Source organism: Pipistrellus kuhlii, unplaced genomic scaffold, assembly GCF_014108245.1.
Source record: "Pipistrellus kuhlii isolate mPipKuh1 unplaced genomic scaffold, mPipKuh1.p scaffold_m20_p_5, whole genome shotgun sequence".
NCBI classification, from domain to species: Eukaryota; Metazoa; Chordata; class Mammalia; order Chiroptera; family Vespertilionidae; genus Pipistrellus; species Pipistrellus kuhlii.
The window spans coordinates 47,336,023-47,357,730 of record NW_023425551.1 but is presented as its reverse complement, the minus strand read 5'-3'; the positions used below and the strand labels follow the sequence as shown (position 1 = coordinate 47,357,730).

General features: G+C 44.6%; 1 protein-coding gene across 4 annotated transcripts in view; it reads left to right on the top strand.

Annotated features, from left to right (window-relative positions):
* Positions 1-736: 736 nt before the first annotated feature.
* The window catches only part of MRAP2 (melanocortin 2 receptor accessory protein 2), a 33,851-nt gene continuing 12,879 nt past the window's right edge, over positions 737-21,708 (top strand). Inside the window, exons 1-3 of one of the 4 annotated variants that reach the window (XM_045572766.1) lie at positions 737-924; positions 17,282-17,415; positions 21,043-21,142. In XM_045572766.1, the coding sequence (XP_045428722.1) occupies positions 17,289-17,415; positions 21,043-21,142 (227 nt within the window). In that variant the 5' untranslated portion in view covers positions 737-924; positions 17,282-17,288. Of the gene's footprint in view, positions 925-17,280; positions 17,416-21,042; positions 21,143-21,708 lie in introns of those variants that run through there. The other 3 variants (XM_045572765.1, XM_036414486.2, XM_036414485.2) reach the window with 3 other exon arrangements.

Below are 21,708 nucleotides of genomic sequence, written 5' to 3'. Positions count from 1 at the left end.
TACATATAGTAGTACATATCCATCCCCCTTAATACATATATCTCTTCTCCCCCCCCCCCCCCCCCATTGACCTGATTTTAAGCTGCTCCCACAGCATCCACATTCTCTACCTGTCGCCAGCGTTATTGTCCCTACAGCACTTGGGGCTGTTTCACACACTACATATAATATATCACTTATTCATTATGTTTATTCCTGGCTCCCCCCCCCTAGAATAACGGTCCAGGAGGCTGTATCCCGAGGGCCTAGATCCGTGTCTGGCACGGAAAGATGGACTCAGTAAATATTGACTGCAAGTGAAGAGTGAGCCATGTCTGCCAACTTGAATGCACTTCCCGCCCCCTCCTATCCTGGGGCCCTGTTTGGGGGATATTGGACACCTGCATGTTACGTAAAAGGAAGCAGGGGGAGAACTAAAACCGAGGTAGTAACTCAAGTACCACATTTTGGAGGACCCTGCCCTTCACTGAACTTGCACCCAAATGATAAGGATTTTTTTTTTAATAAATCTTATTTATGCGGGTGCCCTCCCTTTCACTCCCCTCCGTTATTCAGAGTTGGCCCAAGAGACCCACGAAGAGCCGGTGGTCAGGAATATTCTCAGATTTCTGTTCCTTTCTATCCAGCAGGCTCTGGCTAGGCTGTGTGAGGGCGGCTCCAGCAGGAGAGGGCTCTGCGGAGCTCCCATCTCCGTGGCCTCGCACCCCGGGCTGGGGAGGAGGCTCGGCCACGCGCAGCCTCAGCCTCGGGCGGGGCAGGAGCGCGCGTCCCCGCCGGGCGCAGTGCACTGGAGCCTGAGGGACTCCCAGCCCCAGGCGGCCGTGGCCCGGGCGCTGCGGGAGGAGGAGGAAAAGGAAGAGGAAGCGGCAAGGCAGCTCACGCACCTCCAAGCAGCTGCGCCCGTGGCCCGGGGCGCTCCATCAGGTAACCGGGAAAGGGTGGGGGACTCAGAGAGGAGCGCTTGCGGTCCTGGCGGAGGCAGCTGGCTGGATGTGGGTTGGGGGTGGTGTTTAGTTTGGGATTTTGGGGGGAGGATGGAAGTAGGGTTGGATGGTGCCCAGAGGGGAAGTGGGGCCTAAGTTTAAACCCTTTCCCGCAGCCCGCTGCTGTGACTCTCCCGCCGGAGGGCTGAGCACAGGCTGCAAGCAGCAGGGACACTGGGGCTCGGGAGGGTTTTCTCCTCTTGGTTGAGAAGAGACAGTCATCTCTTCCCCGGAGGATGAGAAAACTTTCTGCTCCCCGCCCGCCCGGCTCCATCCTGTCCCGCCGCCTTCTGGGCGCAGGCTCCTTGCAGGCTCCTTGCAGGCTCAGGCAGAACGCGCTGTCTGCGGGCGGGTGCGCGCCCTGCAGCGGGCAGGGTTCCCCGAATGAACCCCGCTGGACAGTGAATTCATTTTGCTTGCACCGGAGAGCTGGCCCGCAGGCCGTGGTGCTGATGAGAGAGAAACAGCGGGTTCCTTTCCCTCCTGGTGCCGTCCTCTCTGCGTAATTCATCACGGAAGACAGAGGCGCCCAGTGAGAAACTTGTGTGGAGGCTTTGAGGTTTCCCCAGCGAAGATAACACGAAAAACCCAGCATCCCCTGGGATTTAATCCGAAGGCAACGGAACGCCCCACCGTGCTCTGAAGGCAAAGGGAGCTGAGGGCGTGTGTCTGCGCTGCTCCGAGGAAGGGAAGGGGACTCCTGTACCTACAGGAACTCTTAGAGGCGAAATGCGGTTCCCAGCGGAACCCCCCAGGGAACAGAGGGTCTGGAGAGGAGGGCTGTGAGCCCAGGGCTCCTCAGGTGCCTCACCTGGAGCGCATCACCCAGGATGAGGTTCAGAAAGCAAGAGGCCACCCGCGCACCACAAAGGGTTTTGTTCTGATCAGCAAGATCCTTCGATGTTTATGGAAGATGAGGTGATAGGAACAGGCAACAGGAGAAAGAGTAGCTTCTGTTGATTTCTTTTCAACTCGGGCGGGCCAGCTCAAATCCTGCAGGTGGGCTGGATTGTGCAAGGCCCCGGTAACAGGCAATCTAGGGCGTGAGAGCCTTCTCAGTAACCTTAGAGCAGGCTTGCGAGAGGAGAGCAGAGCCGGGGGAACTTTTCAAAAGAGGAAAACATGACATCGTGGCAGCATTCCAAAGTAAATCCTTAAAGAAGACAGGTGGAGACCACCTCGGAAAGAATTTATGAGGACAATTTATGCCAAACTAACGTCTTTCTCTTTTCCAGCAACCAGCTAGCTGGTCGGTCGGTAGCTAGGGGACAGTCATAGAGCCATTGCTTCTCACATGTGGGTCCTGACTCACTGGGGGTAATGACATTCGTGTAGTGAGTCACACCAGCATTTTTTAAAACATGAAATCATTAGAAAGGAAGAGAAATTCAGAGTGCATTGTATGTGTGCAACGCTAAGTACTGTTTTATGAATCACCTTGTGTGTTCATTCTTTTGTTATTATTATTTTTAACCAAAGGCCCCAGGAATAGGGGACCAAGGGAGGGGGAAGGGAGGAAGTGAGGCCTTAGCCCCACAACCCCTCCCTGTGTGTGTTGATCCTGCTGCCACTGCTTGGGCATGCATACTTATCCCTGGCTGCCCTCATTCATCTTTCAGGCTCACCCCACTCTGCCCACAGGGGCGGGGGTCACCATCTTTTATCTTGCAAATGACATCATCAGCAAATGTAACCTTCTTCCTCCCCATTTCTCTAGACCCCCAGGTATGGAGGTATTTTGCCATCATAATTAATCTCTAACTCCTTTATGTTTAACCTGTTACTGTAAGGGTGTGATAGCAACTTAGCTACGTTCTTTCTAATACACGGTAGGTAGGTAGGTCCCCTAGTCCCCTTTGGTCCTCACAGCTGGGTGGCTGTTATTATTTACATTTCACAGAGGTTCCCAAAGTACGGAACCTATAAAGCCACGGACCCCCCCTTCCCATCATGGACAATCTCAAGTGTGTCCTGCTTTTGCAAAGGCATGTGACAAAGTTTTATACTGCCCCTAAGGATGAGGAGGGGGAAGAGTGGAATACAGGAGGTCTGTGCTTCTCCTTGCACCTCTTAGCATCTACAAACCTAGGAGGGTACTCTGAGGAGACTCATTTTACATCCAGATAAGAGATCTAACACTACAATGTTGAGCTCACATTAGGGTTGAAGGTCTAGTTCCACATTTAGGTTCAAAGAATCAGTGGGGGTTGAGGGGCTGGGTGTAAAGGGTGATGGATTAAGAAGGGAGAAAACAACCCATAGACATGAACAACAGTAGAGTGATTGCCAGAGTGAACGGAGAGTAGGGGGAGGTAGAAGAGGGCAAAGGGGGCCTAACTGGTGGTGGAAAGAGACTTGGTTTTGGGTGGTGAGTGCACGATGCAGTATGCAGGTGATGTGTGATAGAGTTGTATAGTACATGAAATCTGTTTGTTTTTTCAAAAGGTTATTACTGCTTTCAGAGAGTAAGGGAGAGGGAGAGAGAGATAGAAACATTAATGATGAGAGAGAATCATTGATTGGCTTCCTCCTGCACACAGGCATGTGCCTTGACCTGGAATCAAACCATGACCTCCTGGTTCATAGGTTGGTGATCAACCACTGAGCCACACTAATCAGGCAACACCTATATGGTTTTATGGACCAGTGTCACCCCAATAGATTTAATTAAAAATATATATATTTTTAAGTAAAGGAAGGAGTGGCCCTGATGAGTAGCACTTTGTGTGAGAGAGAAACCCTGGGCGTTTCAATGGCCCACCAACTTCTGACTGAAGTACACAAAATGCGAAGTAGCTGCTCCATAGCAGACAGGAGTTGCAGTGATAAGGGCAGGTCTTTTAATAGACATTTGTATGGAGCTTATTACGTGCCAGGCACAGCTATGAGTGTTTCACCATTTTATCTCCACCCCTGTAACAATCCCATGAGTATGGAATATGATTGGCACCATTCCCATTTATCAGATGAGAAGGCGAGGCACAGAGAGGTTGACTAATTTGCATAAGATTACGTAACTAGTAAGCAGTAGAGCTAGGATCAGTAGAGCTAGGACGGGAACATTGGAACCTGAACTCTTAACCACTGTCATCGACCCCCAACCTGTGTGTGGCATTTGGATCACAGGAGTCCAGGCCTACTTTACTCAGTGACCAGTCTGGGCGGCCCCTTTGCAGAGGACAGGGACCCCCCTCAGGGCATCCAGAGGAAGGTGTCCTGGAGGATGAGGGTCTGACTGCCAGGCCACACGAGGAACAGGGAGCAGTTAACTTTGCAGAAAGGAGCCTTGGTCAGTTACGGGGCCAGTCCTCAGACACTCCAGGAAGAGGAAGTAGAAGCAGACCAAAGCCCACGCTGGGCCATCTTCTGTCACGCCTGGGAGAGGATTCCAAACTGCATGAGGATTTTATGTTGAATTTGATGTTTATGCCCCTTTCAATACTCAAGTTCCTTCGTTTAAGAGATATATGACAAAAGTGAACTTTAAAAATAACTGGAAATTAACAGGCTATTCTAAATATTTGTGTTTATTAAAAAAATAGGATACTAAGTCAAAGTTTTGACTGAGACACTTAAGTGAAATGGGAAAGGAAAGGACCAGACAAACAAGTAGAAATTTCAGTGTAAACATTTGAGAACTTTTTTATAACTACCAAACCATTGGTCATTTCAAGAATATGAGGATGAAGAGAGGATTTCTTCAAAGGGATCTTTTGTTCCTTCCTTTATCCCAAACCTAATGTGTATGTGTGTGGAGGGGGGGGGTGGGGGGGGTTATTGTGGGACCACTAGTTGAGTTGTACATGTGTTTCCTGCATTGGGGCTCACCTGGTGGTCTGGGCTGTAGGATCACCTCCTTCCTCAGAGTTTGTTGGGATAAGGGATGCTGAGGATGTCCTGGGGACCAGCTGGGGGACCATGTGGGAGAGGGGGCTAGCCCAGGGCCACTCTAAATTTAGCCTAAGGACAAGGGCACCCCAGCAGCTAGAGTTTCCAGAAATCTAGACGTTAAGGTAGTGAGTGAGCAGTCAGTTGAAGGATAATGAATATCACTCAAGGGCCCATAAATAGTGTGAAGACAGCACAGTCTTGTCTGCTTGCTTTGATCTCAGAGGGGTGAGAAGCTGCATAAGGTGGAGATAGAGGACCGAGGTTAACTGTCCCCCAAGCCCTGCAGTGGACCAGCTGCTGCAGGACCGAGCTGGCATTGGGCAGGTTTTAGTGTTATAAGCGGGTTGAAGTTTCTTTTATTTCCAGACTGCACATTTTAGTTCTTTGGGGACTTTGACATGGTTGCTTGAGCAGAAAAGTCATGGGACCTTTTGTGCAAGTGTGTTCGTATGAGGGCAGGGAGGATGCATTGGAAGGGACAGTGGAAGAGAAAAATGAAATTATTGATTCAGTCCCACACATGTGCCAGCTCAGAGGATGGATTATACATGCTTCATTTGAAAGAGTGAAGAGCAGCCCGGCTGGTGTTTCTCAGTGGTGGAGCCTCGACTTATGAACCAGGAGGTGAAGGTTCATTTCCCAGTCAGGACACATGCCTGGGTTGCGGGCTCGGTCCCAGGGAGGTGGGCATGCAGGAGGCAGCTGATCCTATGAGTCTCTCTCATCATTGATGTTTTTATCTTTTTTTCCCTCTCCCTTCCTCTCTGAGATCAATAAAAATATATATATTTAAAAAAAGAAATAGTAAAGAGTAGCAGTGTGTTTGCTGGATGTTACATGTACTTCGTGACAGTGGTAGATGGAGAGGTAGGGGCATGTAAAGTGCAAGGGATCACGCTTCAGAAGAGAAAGGCACCGTAAATGCTTGAAAGGAAACACCCCATACAATTACCAGGGTTCTCAAGTGGACATCAGTCTGTTGTTCGTGGTTGAACACTTTCTCACACGATTATCATATTCCCCAAAGTCATAGCTTATCTTCAGACATTCCCATAGCAAGTGTCGGAATAGAAGTTGTTTTTTCATGGTGAGTCCAGGCTTACAGGACATGTTCAAGGTTTGCTTACTTTGGAGGCCAGCTTTTAGACATTGGTCATGTTATTTTTGGCTTATTTCAGGGTGCAAAGTGATTTTTTCCCCCCTTGACTGAAGCATGAGAAGTGCTTAGTCTTGTTGGACAGAGAGGAAAATGTGCACTTTTGCTTTTTCTTCCTTGAAAATGTGATTCTTCCATCCATTATGGTGAAGTAAAAAAAAGCAGAAATTGAGAATGTATGAGATGCTAATGTCAGGGATGTTAAAATCTGGCTTTAATTGCTGCTTTCATTTGTTTCCCCAAGATGTATGCAATTTTCGCCTGACTAGAGAACACAAGTAAATTTAATGACCCTTCAAGGGAAAATATAAGCTTCAAATAATGATTCTCCTCCAAGGCGCCTTTGTTTTCCTCATGCATGGCCTTGCGAACAGCAAAAAACACCGGCTGAAGGCAAAGGCAGGGCAGGCTGAGGGGGCAGCTTCCTGCGGGTTGGCTCTGAAGTTGCCTGATTGATAAAGAAGAAAAAATAGGAGATGATGAGCGTGGATGAGTGGTTGTCAACATAATCTCTTTCTCCTAACCTTTGTGTAGATTTTCCCAGCAAATGTAATTCTATCGGGGGGCTTAGGGGGAGAGAAGTAATTATAAGATGATCTGGAAATGGTATCATGTAAACCTACCTCTATTCCTGTCAGAGCCTCTCAATGTTCCACTAAATGACCCCAGCACGAGAGGAGGGTGCACCTGTGCTTCTGCGAGTCCGAAGCAGAGTCCAAGCCTCCCAGAAGCAAGTGTCCGAGTACTGTGTTCATCTGGAATAGTCATTTGATTTTTGCAGCTTGCTCTGCAACACAGCTTAATAAAAAAATAATAATCCTCCAAGTCTTCTCTTAAAGTTGGTGCTCCAGAAGAACATGTCAGATATGCTAGAGGCTTTGGGGCTTCTTTGGCATCCTGAGTCCTAGGCAAGCAGATGGGGGGGCCCCTTTCTGCCCCTCACTTTGTAAGGCCCCCTCTGCTCCCTCTTGGCTGGACCCTTTCACGCACACTGAGGAGCCCAGGCTGCCTGCCTGCTTTCACTCCGCCAAGCTCTGCTTTTCTTGTATTCGGGACTTGTGCTTCGGCAGCAGTGGGTGGAGTAGGTGGAGAAACTGTGAATCCCGGACCCTGGAGGATAAGATAATCATCAGAAAGTGTAGCTTTCCTGCTGCTCTGTCTCCAGCTCTTAAATAAATCACCACTTTGATTTAAATTTCCTTTTCTGTGCAAGAGAGATAGAAATGCCCAATTTCTCTCCTTTTAGCCTGGTTGTCAAAAGAATCACTCCGCTCTGGGCTGTGAAGAACAGCGTGTGCTGCCTGGAGACAGACACCGTGAGCAAAAACTGCGAAGCAGGCTTGTTTACCAGCTCATCCTCTAAGCATTCAAGAGACTGTGGTCTCACTCGCCCGAGTCTTATTGTTCCAGGTATTTCAAAAATCGACACTAATGAAAATGGAAAGGGTATTTGTTTCCCCAGTATCATTAAAACAGTAATGCACCTGGCTGTGTAATATAGCAGCTATGCACATCCCTCTGAAGGTTCAGGGAGAGGCAAAGTCAAATCAGTAGGCAGTCTGATTTATATTCTCTCCTTATTAAAAAGATTCCAGTAACCCGTGTGATGGGCTTTCAGAGAAGGGAGAGGGTCCTCGTGGGCTGAGACACTTGAACAGGACCCCATGGGGCAAGTGGTGACTGAGCCCTACCCTCAAAGGTACATAGGAATCTGGAGAGGAAGGGGAAGCCAGTCCGGGCTGGCAGTGGAATTGAGTGGACAAGGGCTCAGAGGACCATCTTTGAGGTCCCCTCCCAGGATCCTTGGCCATAATGAGCCCTCTCTTTCTTAACGAGCCCTTTGTACCTGTTGTCTGTGTCATCAGGCTTTTGTGCTGCATCTTAACGTGTGTGTTTGTGTGTGTGTGTGTGTGTGTGTGTGTGTGTGTGTGTTTGTGCAGTCTGAATTCTTTGGGGTTACAGGCCTTTACTTTTCAACTTCCATGAAATGTTTTCTAGTTGAGCTCACAGTGTTTAGAATATTTTTGTTGGGCTGAATTAACTTAACACTAATCTTAGCATGCTTAAAACCAGTGCTCTTTATCCTTGAAGTACATGTTGATGAGAACGTAATAAACGTATTTGTTGAAGCTGGCATATACTGGGGTAGATTAATGGCATTCTGAAAATGGTGTTCTTACCAAAAAATATATTTGTTGTTTAGTTATTGTAATAGTGATTGGTATAAAGGAAGTCATTGTTAATGGGCAGTTTATAGAATCAGCTTATCAAAAAGGACATTGTTATTTTAAAAATTAATTCTAGCAGCTATCTTACTTTCCCAGAGCTGCCACAATAAAATACCAAAGACGGAGTGGCTCAAACAACAGAAATTTATTTTCTCAGAGGACCGTGGCGGCCTTCAGCACCAATACTCTCCCTGATGTGGAGAAGGGTGCGTCCCTGCAGCCATGGCAGAGAACTGCTTTTACGGGACAGGAAGCACTGCAGGGGCTCTTAAAAAGAGCAAAGCTGGATCCTTGAAGGCGGGCTGTGGAGGGAGGCCCACGGGGAGGGCTGTCTGGCTGTCCAAGCACCGTTTTTTTCTCACCAGGGGTGGTCCTTTGTTTGGAGGAGCTCTCAGTTACACCCCTTCCAAGTACATTAGTCAAAAAGTACTGGTTTTTAAATTATGTTCTTTTTTAAAACAATTTTTAGAACTTTTAAAATATGGATACTATAAAATGTACCATTTTTAAGTGTACCATTCGGTGGCATTAAGTATATTCACTTTGTTGTACAACCATCACCACTGTCCATCTCCAGAACTTGTTCCTCACCCAGCCTGAAACTCTGAACCACCGAACACGAATGCCCCATTGCCCTCCCCCCTCGCCCTTAACAATAACCACTCTACTCTCTGTCTTTATGTAATTTGAATAGTCTAGGTGCATCATTTCCGTAGAATCATGTAACATTTGCCCTTGTGGGTCTGGCTTATTGACTTAGCCTAATGTTTTGAAGGTTCACCCATGTTGTAGCATATGCCAGAGTTTCCTCTTTCTAAGGCTGAATACTATCCTGTTGCATGTATATACTATGCTTTGTTTATTCATTCATTTGCCAGTGTACCTTTGGATTGCTTCCACCTTTTGGCTATTGTGAGTAATGTTGTTGTGGAGATTGTACAATAACTATTGAAGTCCCTCTTTTAATTTTTTTTCTCTTTAGGTGTATATCCTGAGTTGGAATTGATGGACCATAAGATATTCCATGTTTACATTTTTGAGTAACTGCTCTACGGTCTCTCAAAGCAGCTGTACCCATTTTTCATTCCCACCAGCAACACATAAAGGTTTCCATTTCTCACATCCTTGCTGACACTTGTTGTTTTCTGTTTTTTAAAATTTTATTTTAAATAACAGCCATCCTAATGGGTGTGAGTTATCTCACTGTGAAGCACTGGTTTTTGATAGTTGGTCATTGACTCAACTCTAGTGCTTTTAAACAAACACCCATTCACTGAATATTCAGGAATAGAGCAAATGTAAATAGACAATTTTGGGAGTCCAGAAAACCTAGCCATGTCAGAGTGGCTGACTTGAGATTCCAGTGGCCTAGAATTTTTTGAAGTCCAGACCAAGAAAAGCAAGATCCAGAAAAAGGCAGGCGTTAATCAACCCTGTGACATTTCTGTGGTGGGGACCACAGAATGGCATGAAAAAGTTGATAGTGTATAGAGCAAGCATGTCGAACTCTTGGCTTGTGGCCTATAGGCCTCGTTTGAATAAACTCGCAAGCCGAGAGTGTAGAGAAATTTGGGAAGTATGTCTATTTGCAAGGGGAGAAGGAATCCAGTGTGTTAGTAGCCAGAGTGTCAGACCTCTTTAATCAGAGGAAGTCAAAGTGCACACCTATGACAGCAGTTTCTGACTTCAAATAGATTCACAGAAAAGGCATCTGCAAAATTGAGAATTGAAGTGAAAAGAGCAAGTAGAAGGTGGTGGTTCACAGGGAATCTGTAAAAAGAAGTACGCTGGGGAAGAAGATGGGGTCTGCGTTTTTAAAGCACTGCCCTGAGAGGAGATTGCTAAGGCTCTGACGTTAGGCTCAGGCATGGTTCTTTGCTGGGGTGTGCTGCCTTATAGAAACGCTTTAGGAGTATCCAGCTGGCTCTGAGCTAACCATTTGCCCAACTCAGAATCCTGAAGCTTCTCATTTGATGCTTGTGTGGCCCTTCCCTGTTAGATAGAGGTAAGCTGGGTGCACCATGAGCTCTGATTTGGATGCCTGGTGACATCGCCATGGGGTGAGGGGATTAAGCCCCTCATGCTGTGACTCTGAAGTTCCAACCTTGGCCTTCTCAGCCACTAGAGTGTGGGACGTTACCTTTGGTTTCTCAGATGCCTTTGTGGGAGAGAGATTGGGTGATGGATCATGAGGGTGACATCTCTGTGTTGCGCTAGGTGACATCTCACTGTTGTTTTTAAGAATCTGAGGAAGAAATACATAAGAACAGGTAACTAATGAGACTTTTATGGCTCAGCCCAGAGTAGAGGTTGATGTCCTGGGTGGCACGCATACTTCTGGAGTTTGTGAATGGAAGACAAAGAAGATAGAATCGCACTGCAATAGAGAATTTTGTTCTGAAATCTAAATAGGTCTTTAGGTCTTCTTCTTCTGTGCAGGCTGGTCACCGTGGGTCTTTGGGTCTGTGGCATTGGCTGGGAGCTTCTGGGCTGCCTTTCTGGGTGCTCTTTCTGTCTGTGCTGGGGTGTGTGTATGTGTGTGCACACACACTCATTTTTCAGGGGTTATGGGCATCTTTTGGATTTGCCCTTAATGTGCTAGTCCTATTCATGAGGTGGCAATCACTGGGAAAACAGCTGCTGATGTTTACCCCTTAACATGGAAATAAAGGTTGTCTAAATCCAAGGCAACAGCCTGCCTGATTGGTGTGTGTACCCATAATAATCCACCAGGGATATTGATGAAGAACCTTTATTCACCCTATAGAAGGTTGCATGTCCCAGGACATCTCACTAAATTGGGGAGATGGAGAGCATTGTTTGACCTGTGTCTTTAAGAAGTATAGTGCTCATGAGTGCTGTAGGAACCTGGGTTGGAGAAGGAAAGACTGGATAGTCAGAAGAGGGATGAAAGTCTTGGGGCCATGCATGGGAGAAGGGGTGATGTTTACGTAGCCATGACAGTTGTCTGGGGCCTGCTAATCATGTTCTTTCCTCCTGGATCTGAGATATATTTGTATCCCTCTCCCCCCCCCAGAAGTTGGCCTTTTCAGGTGTGGCCTTGAGGTGAAGTAGTAACTTTTCATTATAGTTGTTGGCAAGGCTGCTGTTAGCTGCTCAGAAGAACAATCAATCTCGTATTGCTGCTCCAGGAAGCTTGGTTAGGATGTTTCCTCTTGAAGAATTTATTTTTAATGATGCTGATATCATGGATCCAACATCCTGAAAATATGGGAGAAGCAGAGGCGCAGAGGGCTCCTTCGAGTGCTGCGTTCCCTGTTTGCTGTGTTCAGGAGAGAGCAGCTGCCTGCTCCTCAGCGCCCGCAGGCACGAGTATACTGGTGCCAGACGACCTTTCCCTCACTGCCTGTTGTCAGCCAGGTGTTCCTGGTGAGAATATCAGCCTCTGGGGCTGCTACCCAGACATGCTGGCGGCTTCCAAATGGTGACACAGTGACAGCTTATGTTTCTGCAAAGCTCAGAAAGGCAGCCTTGTTTTTGACAATGGATGCTATACAAAACACGGCCTTGCTAAGACTCCTGCTTGCTGGGTGTCACTATGCCATTGGCTACCCAGCTGGTTACTCTGAGGCTTAGGTGAAAAAAATAATGCCTTTTGCAAGGGTGCGAGGTGACTGCTTTAAAGGAGAGGCCAGAGGTTCTGTCCTCCAAACCTGTCTCTGAGAGGGGAAAACAGTGAAAACAAAACCCTCTGCTTTTATGCAAAGGCTGCTGAAATGGTGGCTGCTGGGGAGGAGCTGTCTAGCCTTTCATTCCTGGAAGAACCTCTGATACTGTTATTCACTCAGAACCTTTGACTCTGTTACTCACTCTCTCTTGTCTCCAGGTGTGTTTGTCAGCACAAAGATCAGCCTTTCCACTTTCAGGGTCTTTGCAGATGTGACTTCCATTGTATTTAGTCTCTCTCCATCCCTAAATGGCTCATTAGATGAACAGGGGTGGTGTAAGGAGAGAAAAAGGAGGAATTAAAAAGCATTTTCTCTAGGGTAGGTAAGTGGTTGATGTTTCTTGGGTCTGACTCTTTCACAGCTATATTTTATGCTTGTCCTTGGTCAGCCCTGTGAGGGGGTGTCAGTGTTTCTTTCTGATCTGCGAGAGTGACAGGAAGACCACAGCTGGGGCCAGCAATGTGTGCAAATGTGAAGAACAGTATAGCCAGGGGGCCAGCAGCTGAGACAGAACATGGAAAACAATATCCCCACTTTATTTTCATTGTTTGATGTACTTTTGCTGTTTTTCTATTAACAGTCTTGACACTAGATGAAGCCTGGTGCTTCCCTCTGCTCAGCTTATTACATTGTCTGTAATACTGATTTCCAATAAAAATGATATGTTCAAGCCAGACTTCATCTTATTTCCCTTCAGTAAATAGATTATTACCATCTTTTTGATGGATGGAGCAGCATGAATTCCAGGATGTACATGTTTCTCATGATAACTTTCTCAAGAAACCTGAACAAATGTCTTCTGAGTTATTTTCATTATAATTTTATTCATTTGTCTAGAACACATAGATCAATTGACTACATGGTGAATTTGGTAGAATTGGCTGACAAGGGAGTGGCTGATGTCTGAAGAACAAACCTAGGCTTTTCTGTCCCAGATGAGCATAGCTTAGCTAATAAGAATATTAGTCCTGGCTTACTATTTATTGATCTTGACCTGGGTCCTAGAGAGCCATATTTTATGCAATATCACATTTAAACTTTAACAGCAATCCCATGAAGTAGGTACTGATACCATCTTCATTTTCCTGATGGAAAAACTAAAGCTCAGATCTTTTAGTCTGTCTTTCTTTCTTTCTTTCTTCTTTCTTTCTTTCTTTCTTTCTTTCTTTCTTTCTTTCTTTCTTTCTTTCTTTCTTTTTTTCATTGCTCTAGAGGAGGGGTTGGCAAACTCTTTCTATAGAAGACCAGAAAATAAATATTTTAGACTTTGGGCCACCCTATCTCTGTGACAACTCCTCAGCTCTGTTATTGTAATACTACAGAAGCCTTAAAAAATGGCTGTATTCCAATAAAACTTTATTCTTAACACTGATATTTGAATTTTATGTAATTTTCTCATGTCACATAATATTACCATTCTTTTGATTTTTTAACCATTAAAAATGTAAAAATCATTTTTTAACTTGCAGTAAGTATAGGAGCTGGTAATTGGCAAGATTTGGTGATCCCTGATATAGATGATGAGCAGAGAAGGAAGAATGGGTTGGGATGTGGTGGTAGGAAGGACATTCCTGTCAGAGGGAACAGCATGTGTGCAGGTAGCAGAGAGCATGAAGTGTTTGAGGAAATGCAAACAATGCAAGTACAGTTTGATAGGGCATGTGGCATGATCAGAGGAGACATCAAGGCCCAAGTTATGACCTTATAGGACATTTTAATGATTTTAGACTTTATCCTTAGATCAATGAGAAGGCATTAAAAGAATTAGGCAAAGGAATGACAAGGGCAATTTTTTTTTAAAGGTCATTGGCTGACATGTGGAGAAAGGATTGCAGTGAATTAGTTAATGCTGGACGTTGGACGCCATTTAACACCTGTGGATCTTGACCCAGCATCTAGAAGGGTTCAGGAAACCTGGAGAAAGGGTTGTGCGTAAATTAAATAAGAGTCCAGAGACAAAACATAATTTTGAAAGGCATATAGGAGAGGGAAGGGGGGAAGCATGAGGAGCTTGGCTGAAGAAATCAAGTTCTCCTTGTCTCAGGACCCCTTGCTTTTTATTTTTATTTATTTTTATTTATTTTTTAATTTTTTTAATTTATTAAATTATTATCTGTGTACATATTTTAACATTGCCCCCCCCCCCCACATACCCTCCCTCCCCAGAGTTTTGTGTCCATTAGTTGTACTTATATGCATGTATACAAGTCCTTCGGTTTTGAGCATGTTTTCATGTGCCTTTTGGCCTTCCTTCTGTCTTCTTTTGAAAATATTCTATTTAGGTCCATTGCCCATTTTTTAATTGGATCATTCATCTTCCCTTTATTTAGTTGTATAAGCTGTTTGTAGATGTTGGAGATTAAACCTTTATCAGTGGTAACATTTGCAAATATGTTCTCCCACACAGTGGGCTTTCTTGTTGTTTTGCTGATGGTTTCTTTTGCTGTAAAAAAGCTTTTTATTTTGATGTAGTCCCATTTGTTTATTTTCTCTTTAGCTTCCATTGCCCTAAGGGCAGTATCAGTGAAGAAGTTCTTTTGGCATATGTCTGAGATTTTGTTGTCTGTGGATGCTTCTAGTATTTTTATGGTTTCCCGTCTGATGTTTAAGTCCTATATCCATTTTGAGTTTATTTTTGTGCATGGTGTAAGTTGGTGATCTAGTTTCATTCTTTTGCTCCTTGCTTTTTATTAACACAATTTATTCTTAGGCAAGGTGGAGATATACACATCAAAGGGTAGGGTTTTGTACAGAATCCATTGTCAGATTGAGGAATTGCCTTCAGGTGTTTGGCCAACAGGAGGCAATAACTTCTAGATTGAGATCCCCTAAGCTGTCTGGCAGCAAGTCGTCATTTTCAGATTTGGGGAAATGCCTTTAGCCATTCCAGCAGGCAATAACATATGTGCCTCACCCTTGTTGAGTCCCCAAGTTCCATCAACCTTTCTATGAAACTCTTGCAATTATGACATGCTGAAACTGGCTTCTGGCAGTTAGTAACAGTAGAAGCAAAAAAAAAAACAAGCTGGGTGATCATGGTAGCTATTAGTGAATGTAGCCATACCATTTTCTGACGACAGCATCTTCAGACAGCGAGGATGAGCAGGTTTGTAGAGGAGGAAAATGTGGCTGGGAGAAACGAGTGTCTTGCCTGGTCACATAGCAAATGGAAATAGAGCAAAGATGAAGGCCTGGTCTTTCTCTCTGTATGGTGTGAAATTCTTAACATTCTAAAATTGAAATTACGTTTATCTTAATCTGTCGTTTATCTCTGACTTTACAACTGTAGAGGTGGCTACTCCTGTCTGTCTCTCATAAAATTCTCATGAATGAGGATAGCACCTCTTAGTTTGAGTCATTAGTTCTCATTTTCTGAGGAAATTAATTTTGTTGTTGAGGGGAAATGACCCCTTGTTCAAATAAGAAAAAGGCCGAAGATGATACTGTGGGGATAGTTTTATATTATTTTTGTGCTGGCATTAGACAGGGAGCTGAATACTTCTTTAAAGGTCAGCTTCTCTTACAATCTGCATAGCTTTCTTTCCCAAGTAAGAATTGGCACACTCTCTTCTTCCTTTGGAGGAGTAATTCATCGGGCTGGGCCTCAGAGTCACACCAGTTCTGACACAGGCATATACATAACTCTGGCTCAGAGCACTCCATCTTTTGAACAATATAATGCCAAACAGTTGGAGTCAGGTGGGGAAGAAAGGAAGAGGAAAAAGGTGAGATGCCTGCCTTGAAGAAAAAGGGTGGTGGAGATTTGCTTCAGCTTCTCAGGGGTTGTGCCCAATAGGTGGCAGTGGGTGACACTGACCTACGGTGTGGGTGGGAGAATGGGAGCTTCAGAAAGCTTTTGATGGGTGAGCCCAGTGGTGGTTACTGCTCAGTGAATCTTGGTTTTGACTGGTATTTCATTCAAATCACTGTTATTTGTCACTTTGTATTCCTTCCCCATTATGAGGGAAGGTCTGGGGTATCCTGATCTGTGTCTCAAGTATCTCCTCCTATCCCATGTCAATTAGGTGTTTCATCAGCAGAAAGGATTTATTTGGGAAAAAGAAAGGCTTATAAACCAGAGCATGCAGACAGGGCAAGTCATGTGCAAGTTCTGGCCTGTGCCAATATGAAAAGTATTTATAGAAGGGAAAGGGAGTAAAGGGAATGGAAATTAGAACCATAGAGCTTTACTACAAACACAGAGTTCTCCCTTGTAGTACTCTCACAGATGCTTCCATAAGACCTAGCTCCTTGCATAGATCCTCAAAATTTATGTTTGCTTAAAGTGCCATTTAATCTTTATCATCCACAATTGACAATGTCTTGCACACAGCAGGTGTTCAGTATTTAATACTGGTTCTGTAGACCTGTCACCTTTGGCATCCATAGTGCACAGTACAACCTCTTCTCTCAAAAAAGTCAGAATTTTCTAACCTGAAGTCTTCAGAAAGAAGACACTTGGGATATCCTGAAAAAAGGACAAATTTTAGGAGGATCATCCATTGAGGATCTTCTCCCTTTATGCAACTTATGCTGTCCACTTCTCTTTTCTTCATCCCTTTTGACTAGACTTAGGTTGCATGTCTTTATTGTTGTATAGTAGATGCTCAATAGAGATATGCTGAGTTAGTTCACTCCTGATACTGATTTTATTTATTCTCTGTAAGCTCTTTTTTTGTTGTTGTTAATCCTCATCCAAGCATATTTCCCCATTGATCTTTAAGAGACAGTGGAAAAGAGAGGGAAAGACAGAGAGAAATATCGATGTAAGAGAAATATATTGATTGGTTGTAGGCATCCTACACAGGTCCTGACCAGGGCCCAGGCAATCAAGGTATGTGCCCTTGACTGGAATCAAACTCGGGACCCTTTAGTCCACAGGCCTACACTCTATCCAACTGAGCCAAACTGGCTAGGGCTCTGTAGGCTCTTTACATATTCACTCAGGTATAGGTGATGAGGCTGAAGTTTCAGGCTCAGATGTATTGATATACTCTGTCTCTCTCTCTCCTTCCCTTCATTCTTTCATCAGTTATTGAAAGTTGATTACTACTATGTTCCAGGTATTGGGGTAAATTATGTAGTGTTGGGGGCAACAACAAAAGAAGACATGGTGTCTGATATCAAATACATTCTACCCTAGTAGAGAGAGAACAGGAAATAATGGCCACTTGTAGGATGTGTGGGCAGCCATGAGGGCCTCTCCCTGACTAGTGGGTAGGACCTCCCTGAATAGTCTTCCTGCTGAAGTCTCAAAGGTGGTCAAGAGCAGAGTCCCTGCGCAGCTGTGGGTGAATTAACAGGTTCTGCACTTGCCTTTCTCCATGTGCGCAGGGTGGAGATGTCTGCCCAGAGGTCAGTTTCTAACAGAACATCTCAGCAGTCTGCATCTAACTCTGACTACACCTGGGAGTATGAGTATTATGAGATTGGACCTGTTTCCTTTGAAGGACTGAAGGCTCATAAATGTAAGTCTTTTACTTATGTATTTGTCTTAACCTATGAAATCCCCAGTGATTTCCTGGCATTTGTTTTTTTTGCAGAACTCTCTCCTCTACCCCACAAAGTCCCAGAAAACACCCCCTCTAAACACAATGACTGCTCGCTCATGTGTGGTATTACATGAGGGCCTTGATGATTCCGAGTAACAAGGAATTGAAATATGGGGGAATATGAATCAATGTCGGTCTTAAACTGAGATATTGCATTAAAGCACTAACAGTTTCAGCTCTCGCAACTGTGTAAACATTTGGACCTTCAAAAATGTGACAGAAGTAGAATCTGGAACTATTCATTTTGAAGAACCTTGTTATGTAACACATGGTCATCGACATCTTTCAGTCTGTTGGTTTTTCTGGAACTGGAGCTGGGAGAGCAGTCTCTGTGTGTGTTCATGATGATGGGCAAGAATAGCCTGTGATCATTCCTAACTCTGTGTTATATGACTCATGTGTCTGTTTATTGGACTGATTAGTGATCCAGCACAGAGCAAGGAAATACAGTTCTGTGAGAGGTTACTTCCGATTCCAGTCATAACTAAAAGCTGACTGTCCTGTGGGAAGCCTCTGTGTTATCTTTTTTTTTTTTTTAATAGATTTTATTGATTTTTTACAGAGAGGAAAGGAGAGAGATAGAGAGCTAGAAATGTCGAAGAGAGAGAAACATCGACCAGCTGCCTCTTGCCAGCCCCTACCGGGGATGTGCCCGCAACCAACGTACATGCCCTTGACCAGAATCGAACCTGGGACCTTTCAGTCCGCAGACCAACGGTCTACCACTGAGCCAAACCAGTTTCGGCCTCTGTGTTATCTTAAGTAGAGCTGACATAACAAGCAGGAACTGCTGCCCACGCCCAGGTCCTGTCCTGATGGCCCCATAAATAGTCCAGAGATGTGTGCTTGTTTCAGAATGAATATCTGCAGCACTACCAACATTTTAGGTTTGTAACTGGTCCAGATTAATGGGACACATTAGGAAATATAAGACAGATTAGAATGGGGGATATAGATGTGGCAAAGGAAAAGCATTTGCTTGTTTAGTATTTCCTGGCCACTCCCATTCTGACCTTGGCATTCATGAACCCTCACACTGATTTGCTGTTCCTTGCAAGGAGGTCAACTTTAGGAGAAATTATTTCATTATGATGCATACCATTTAGAAGTCCCTTGGCCATGTGCTTCACCCTTTACTGTAATGCTCTCTAAGAAGCTCCGTCTCTAGACAGGACGGAAGCAGCTGCTCATAGCCACTCTGGAAGGCTTCTCTTGGCTTCCTGAACCATGGCACTTGTCAGAACTGCACTCTGAATCTCTACGCTGACTTCCTCCCAAGAAAGAGTGCTTCAATGAAGACCAGGAGTTGTGGTTCCCCGTGTACCACAGTGCCCATGCCCATGAAACTTGGCAAATAAATACAATTTCAAGAGAGTTTGTATATTCCTAGGGTGAAATGGGGCTCTCCATTCATCCCTGAAAGGGGTTTAGGGTAAGAATATTCCTTGGAGTTGGACCACACGCAGAGGATGCAGTACAGAAGAACTAAAGAAAATAATGTAAGGGAGTAAATTTTATCTGAAGGGGAGTGTAAACAAGCAAAACTGATTAAATGAGAAAGGAAAAAGGAAACATATTGTGATGAGAAACATAGATGCCGCATTATCAACAGTTTGGAAATACTAAAATGCTAACCACAAAACTCCCTGCTCTGCCCGCCTAAGACCCCTCCTATGCTGGGACCCTCCAATGCCCACATTATTGCTGCATTTTTTATCAGGGCCCTGGGGCCCTAGAAGGACAGAGGGAAGGATCTGGGCTGGGTAAATGACACCTTCTCCCACCTCTGCCCACCCGTGAGTTTGGATTGCAGCTCCCATTACAGTGTGAAGGCCATCCTCCCGAGAACCCCTTCCTCAAGCACAGATTTTAAAAGTGAGGCAATGCGACTAGATTCACTTCTCAGTTGAATGTGATGCTGATGTGTGTCGTTGTAGAATTTGCTTTGGTTCTGCAGGCAGCTGATGAAGAACAGGGTGCTGTCATTTATTTGTACAATGGTGTTGCACAGTCTGTGCCCCCATAATTGAATTGTTACATGTCATTGCACTTGCTTACATGTGTTTTTTGGGGACTTGTCCTTGTGTCTTTTTTAGGCCTCATTTCCTTTATAAGGCAAAGTGTACAATTTCTATTTCCTTGGCCTGCTTAACCCCAGGAAAGATACATGGGTTTTGCATCCAGAATTCTGACTATTCAGCACATGGTTGAATAATAGCTGTTAATCTTTAGGCAATAGTATTTGCAGAATGAAAGTATAAATTATACAAAGTAAACCACTAATCTGGTTTCTTTGCTTTAAACAAAATGAATTAGAATTTAATTAGAATGCTTTTACATTTATACATTTAGTGTCTAAGCCATCCATTTTTAAAAATTGCTAGGCATTCTCACTGCCTGCCCACATAGGTTGACTTTTTAGCATAAATCAGAAAATGTAAAACAATTCAGCTCAGTTGTCTCCTCCAAATTTGAGACCCTATTATATTTGTGCCAGGGTCTGTAGACAGTCCAGTCTCATCCCTATCTTAGAGACATATACTTGTGACTGTCTCCCAAGACAGGGTCAAGGAAGGGCCCCTGTAGTGAAGCACAGACAAGAATGACATGGGGTTCAAGGCCAGGAGAGAGCTCATCAACTGGGGAAATCTACCCAAGAGCTGGTGTAAGGTATGAGTTTAAGGATGGATGGACTTGCATCAGCTCTAGGTTGGGGACAGTTGTTCTAGCCAGGTAAAGGTCAGAGCCCCCGAAAAGGCATGGGGATTAGGAAGCTGTGGCTAAGATTAAGGTACATATAGGGACACAATTTCACACAAGTCTGATGTGAGACATGGGCTTTAAGGTTAGGTGTAAACTGGGAGAAAATAATTTAACAATAATAGCTGGCAAATGTAGGTTACCTTTTTTCAGATGCCAGGCATTGGGTAAAGTGCTTTATGTATGGAATCTTTTTTAACCTGGAGAAGGTTGGGTCTATCTTTGTTGAAAAGTTTTTCATAAGAGAGCAATACTATCAGAGCTGGAATAAAGCAGGTTCACACCCAGCTGCACAAGGAAAACTAGAAGAGAACGCAGGAGGCCATTTGCATGTTCTCAGCAAGAGGCAATGAGGACCTCAACTATTCCAGCATGAACAGCAGTGGGGAAAAAAATGGGTTGGTTTGAATCAGAATTCATTTAAAACTGTATATTGCAGTTTTTGCTAAAAATGGCATTTTCTAACTCAAGATACTTCACCGGAATCTTGGGGTCCTGGGTGGCCTATGTTCTGTCCTCAGTTCCTTTACTGGGAAATGGAAACCAGTGGTCAGTCAGGCAGAAGTCTCTCAGTGTTACCTGAGATGGGAACATGGAGGTGACCCAGGTTCTTCTCTCTCCCTCATCCCCACATCTTACCTGCCCCAAGTCGATAGATGGGTCAAGGTTGTCCCCTAGATTGTTGATGTACCAACAATCATTTAATGTACCAAAAAGTTCAGATTTCCTGACCAAGTTTTCAGCTCCTGTGAAATGCTAATCCCAGTATTCATTGTTTTGCAGACTCTATTGTGATTGGTTTTTGGGTTGGTCTCGCAGTCTTCGTGATTTTCATGTTTTTTGTGCTGACTTTGCTGACGAAGACAGGAGCCCCACACCAAGAGTAAGTTTGGACTGTTCCTAAATATCGATAAAGTTCCACAGGGAACTGAAGAAACAAAGATAATACCCAGGGCTGGGGGTTACTTCCAGGGGTGGAGAGAGGGCTTGGTTATGAATAACGGCCTGCATCTAGGTGCCTGTGCGTGGGATCTGCCTTCCTCCTGGCCTCTTGCCTCTGGGGCTTGTTTTAGAGTGGAACCTTGTGAACCTGGGCTTCTTGGTTCCTTCTTATAGTTTAATGCTGATGCAGGCCTGATGTTTATGTTGAAATACTTATTAATTAGGATGTGTTCTCTGCTTAGTCCCAAGAGAATTTAGATGTCTGGCCAGATTAACATCAGTGAAAAAGGACAATGACCACTAAGTAGGATGAAAACTAGTTTTTAAAAACATGCCAAGGAATAGAGAAATAGTTTTTACCGAATATTCGATTGAATTAATCATTGCCAATAAACACTGAGTTCAATGCTGAGTTTCCTTGAATCTAGGGTTAAAAAAAGAAACACTTCAGATTATGTGATATTCATAGCAGGACAAAGATTTGTGTTGGGCTTTGGATTTAAGGAG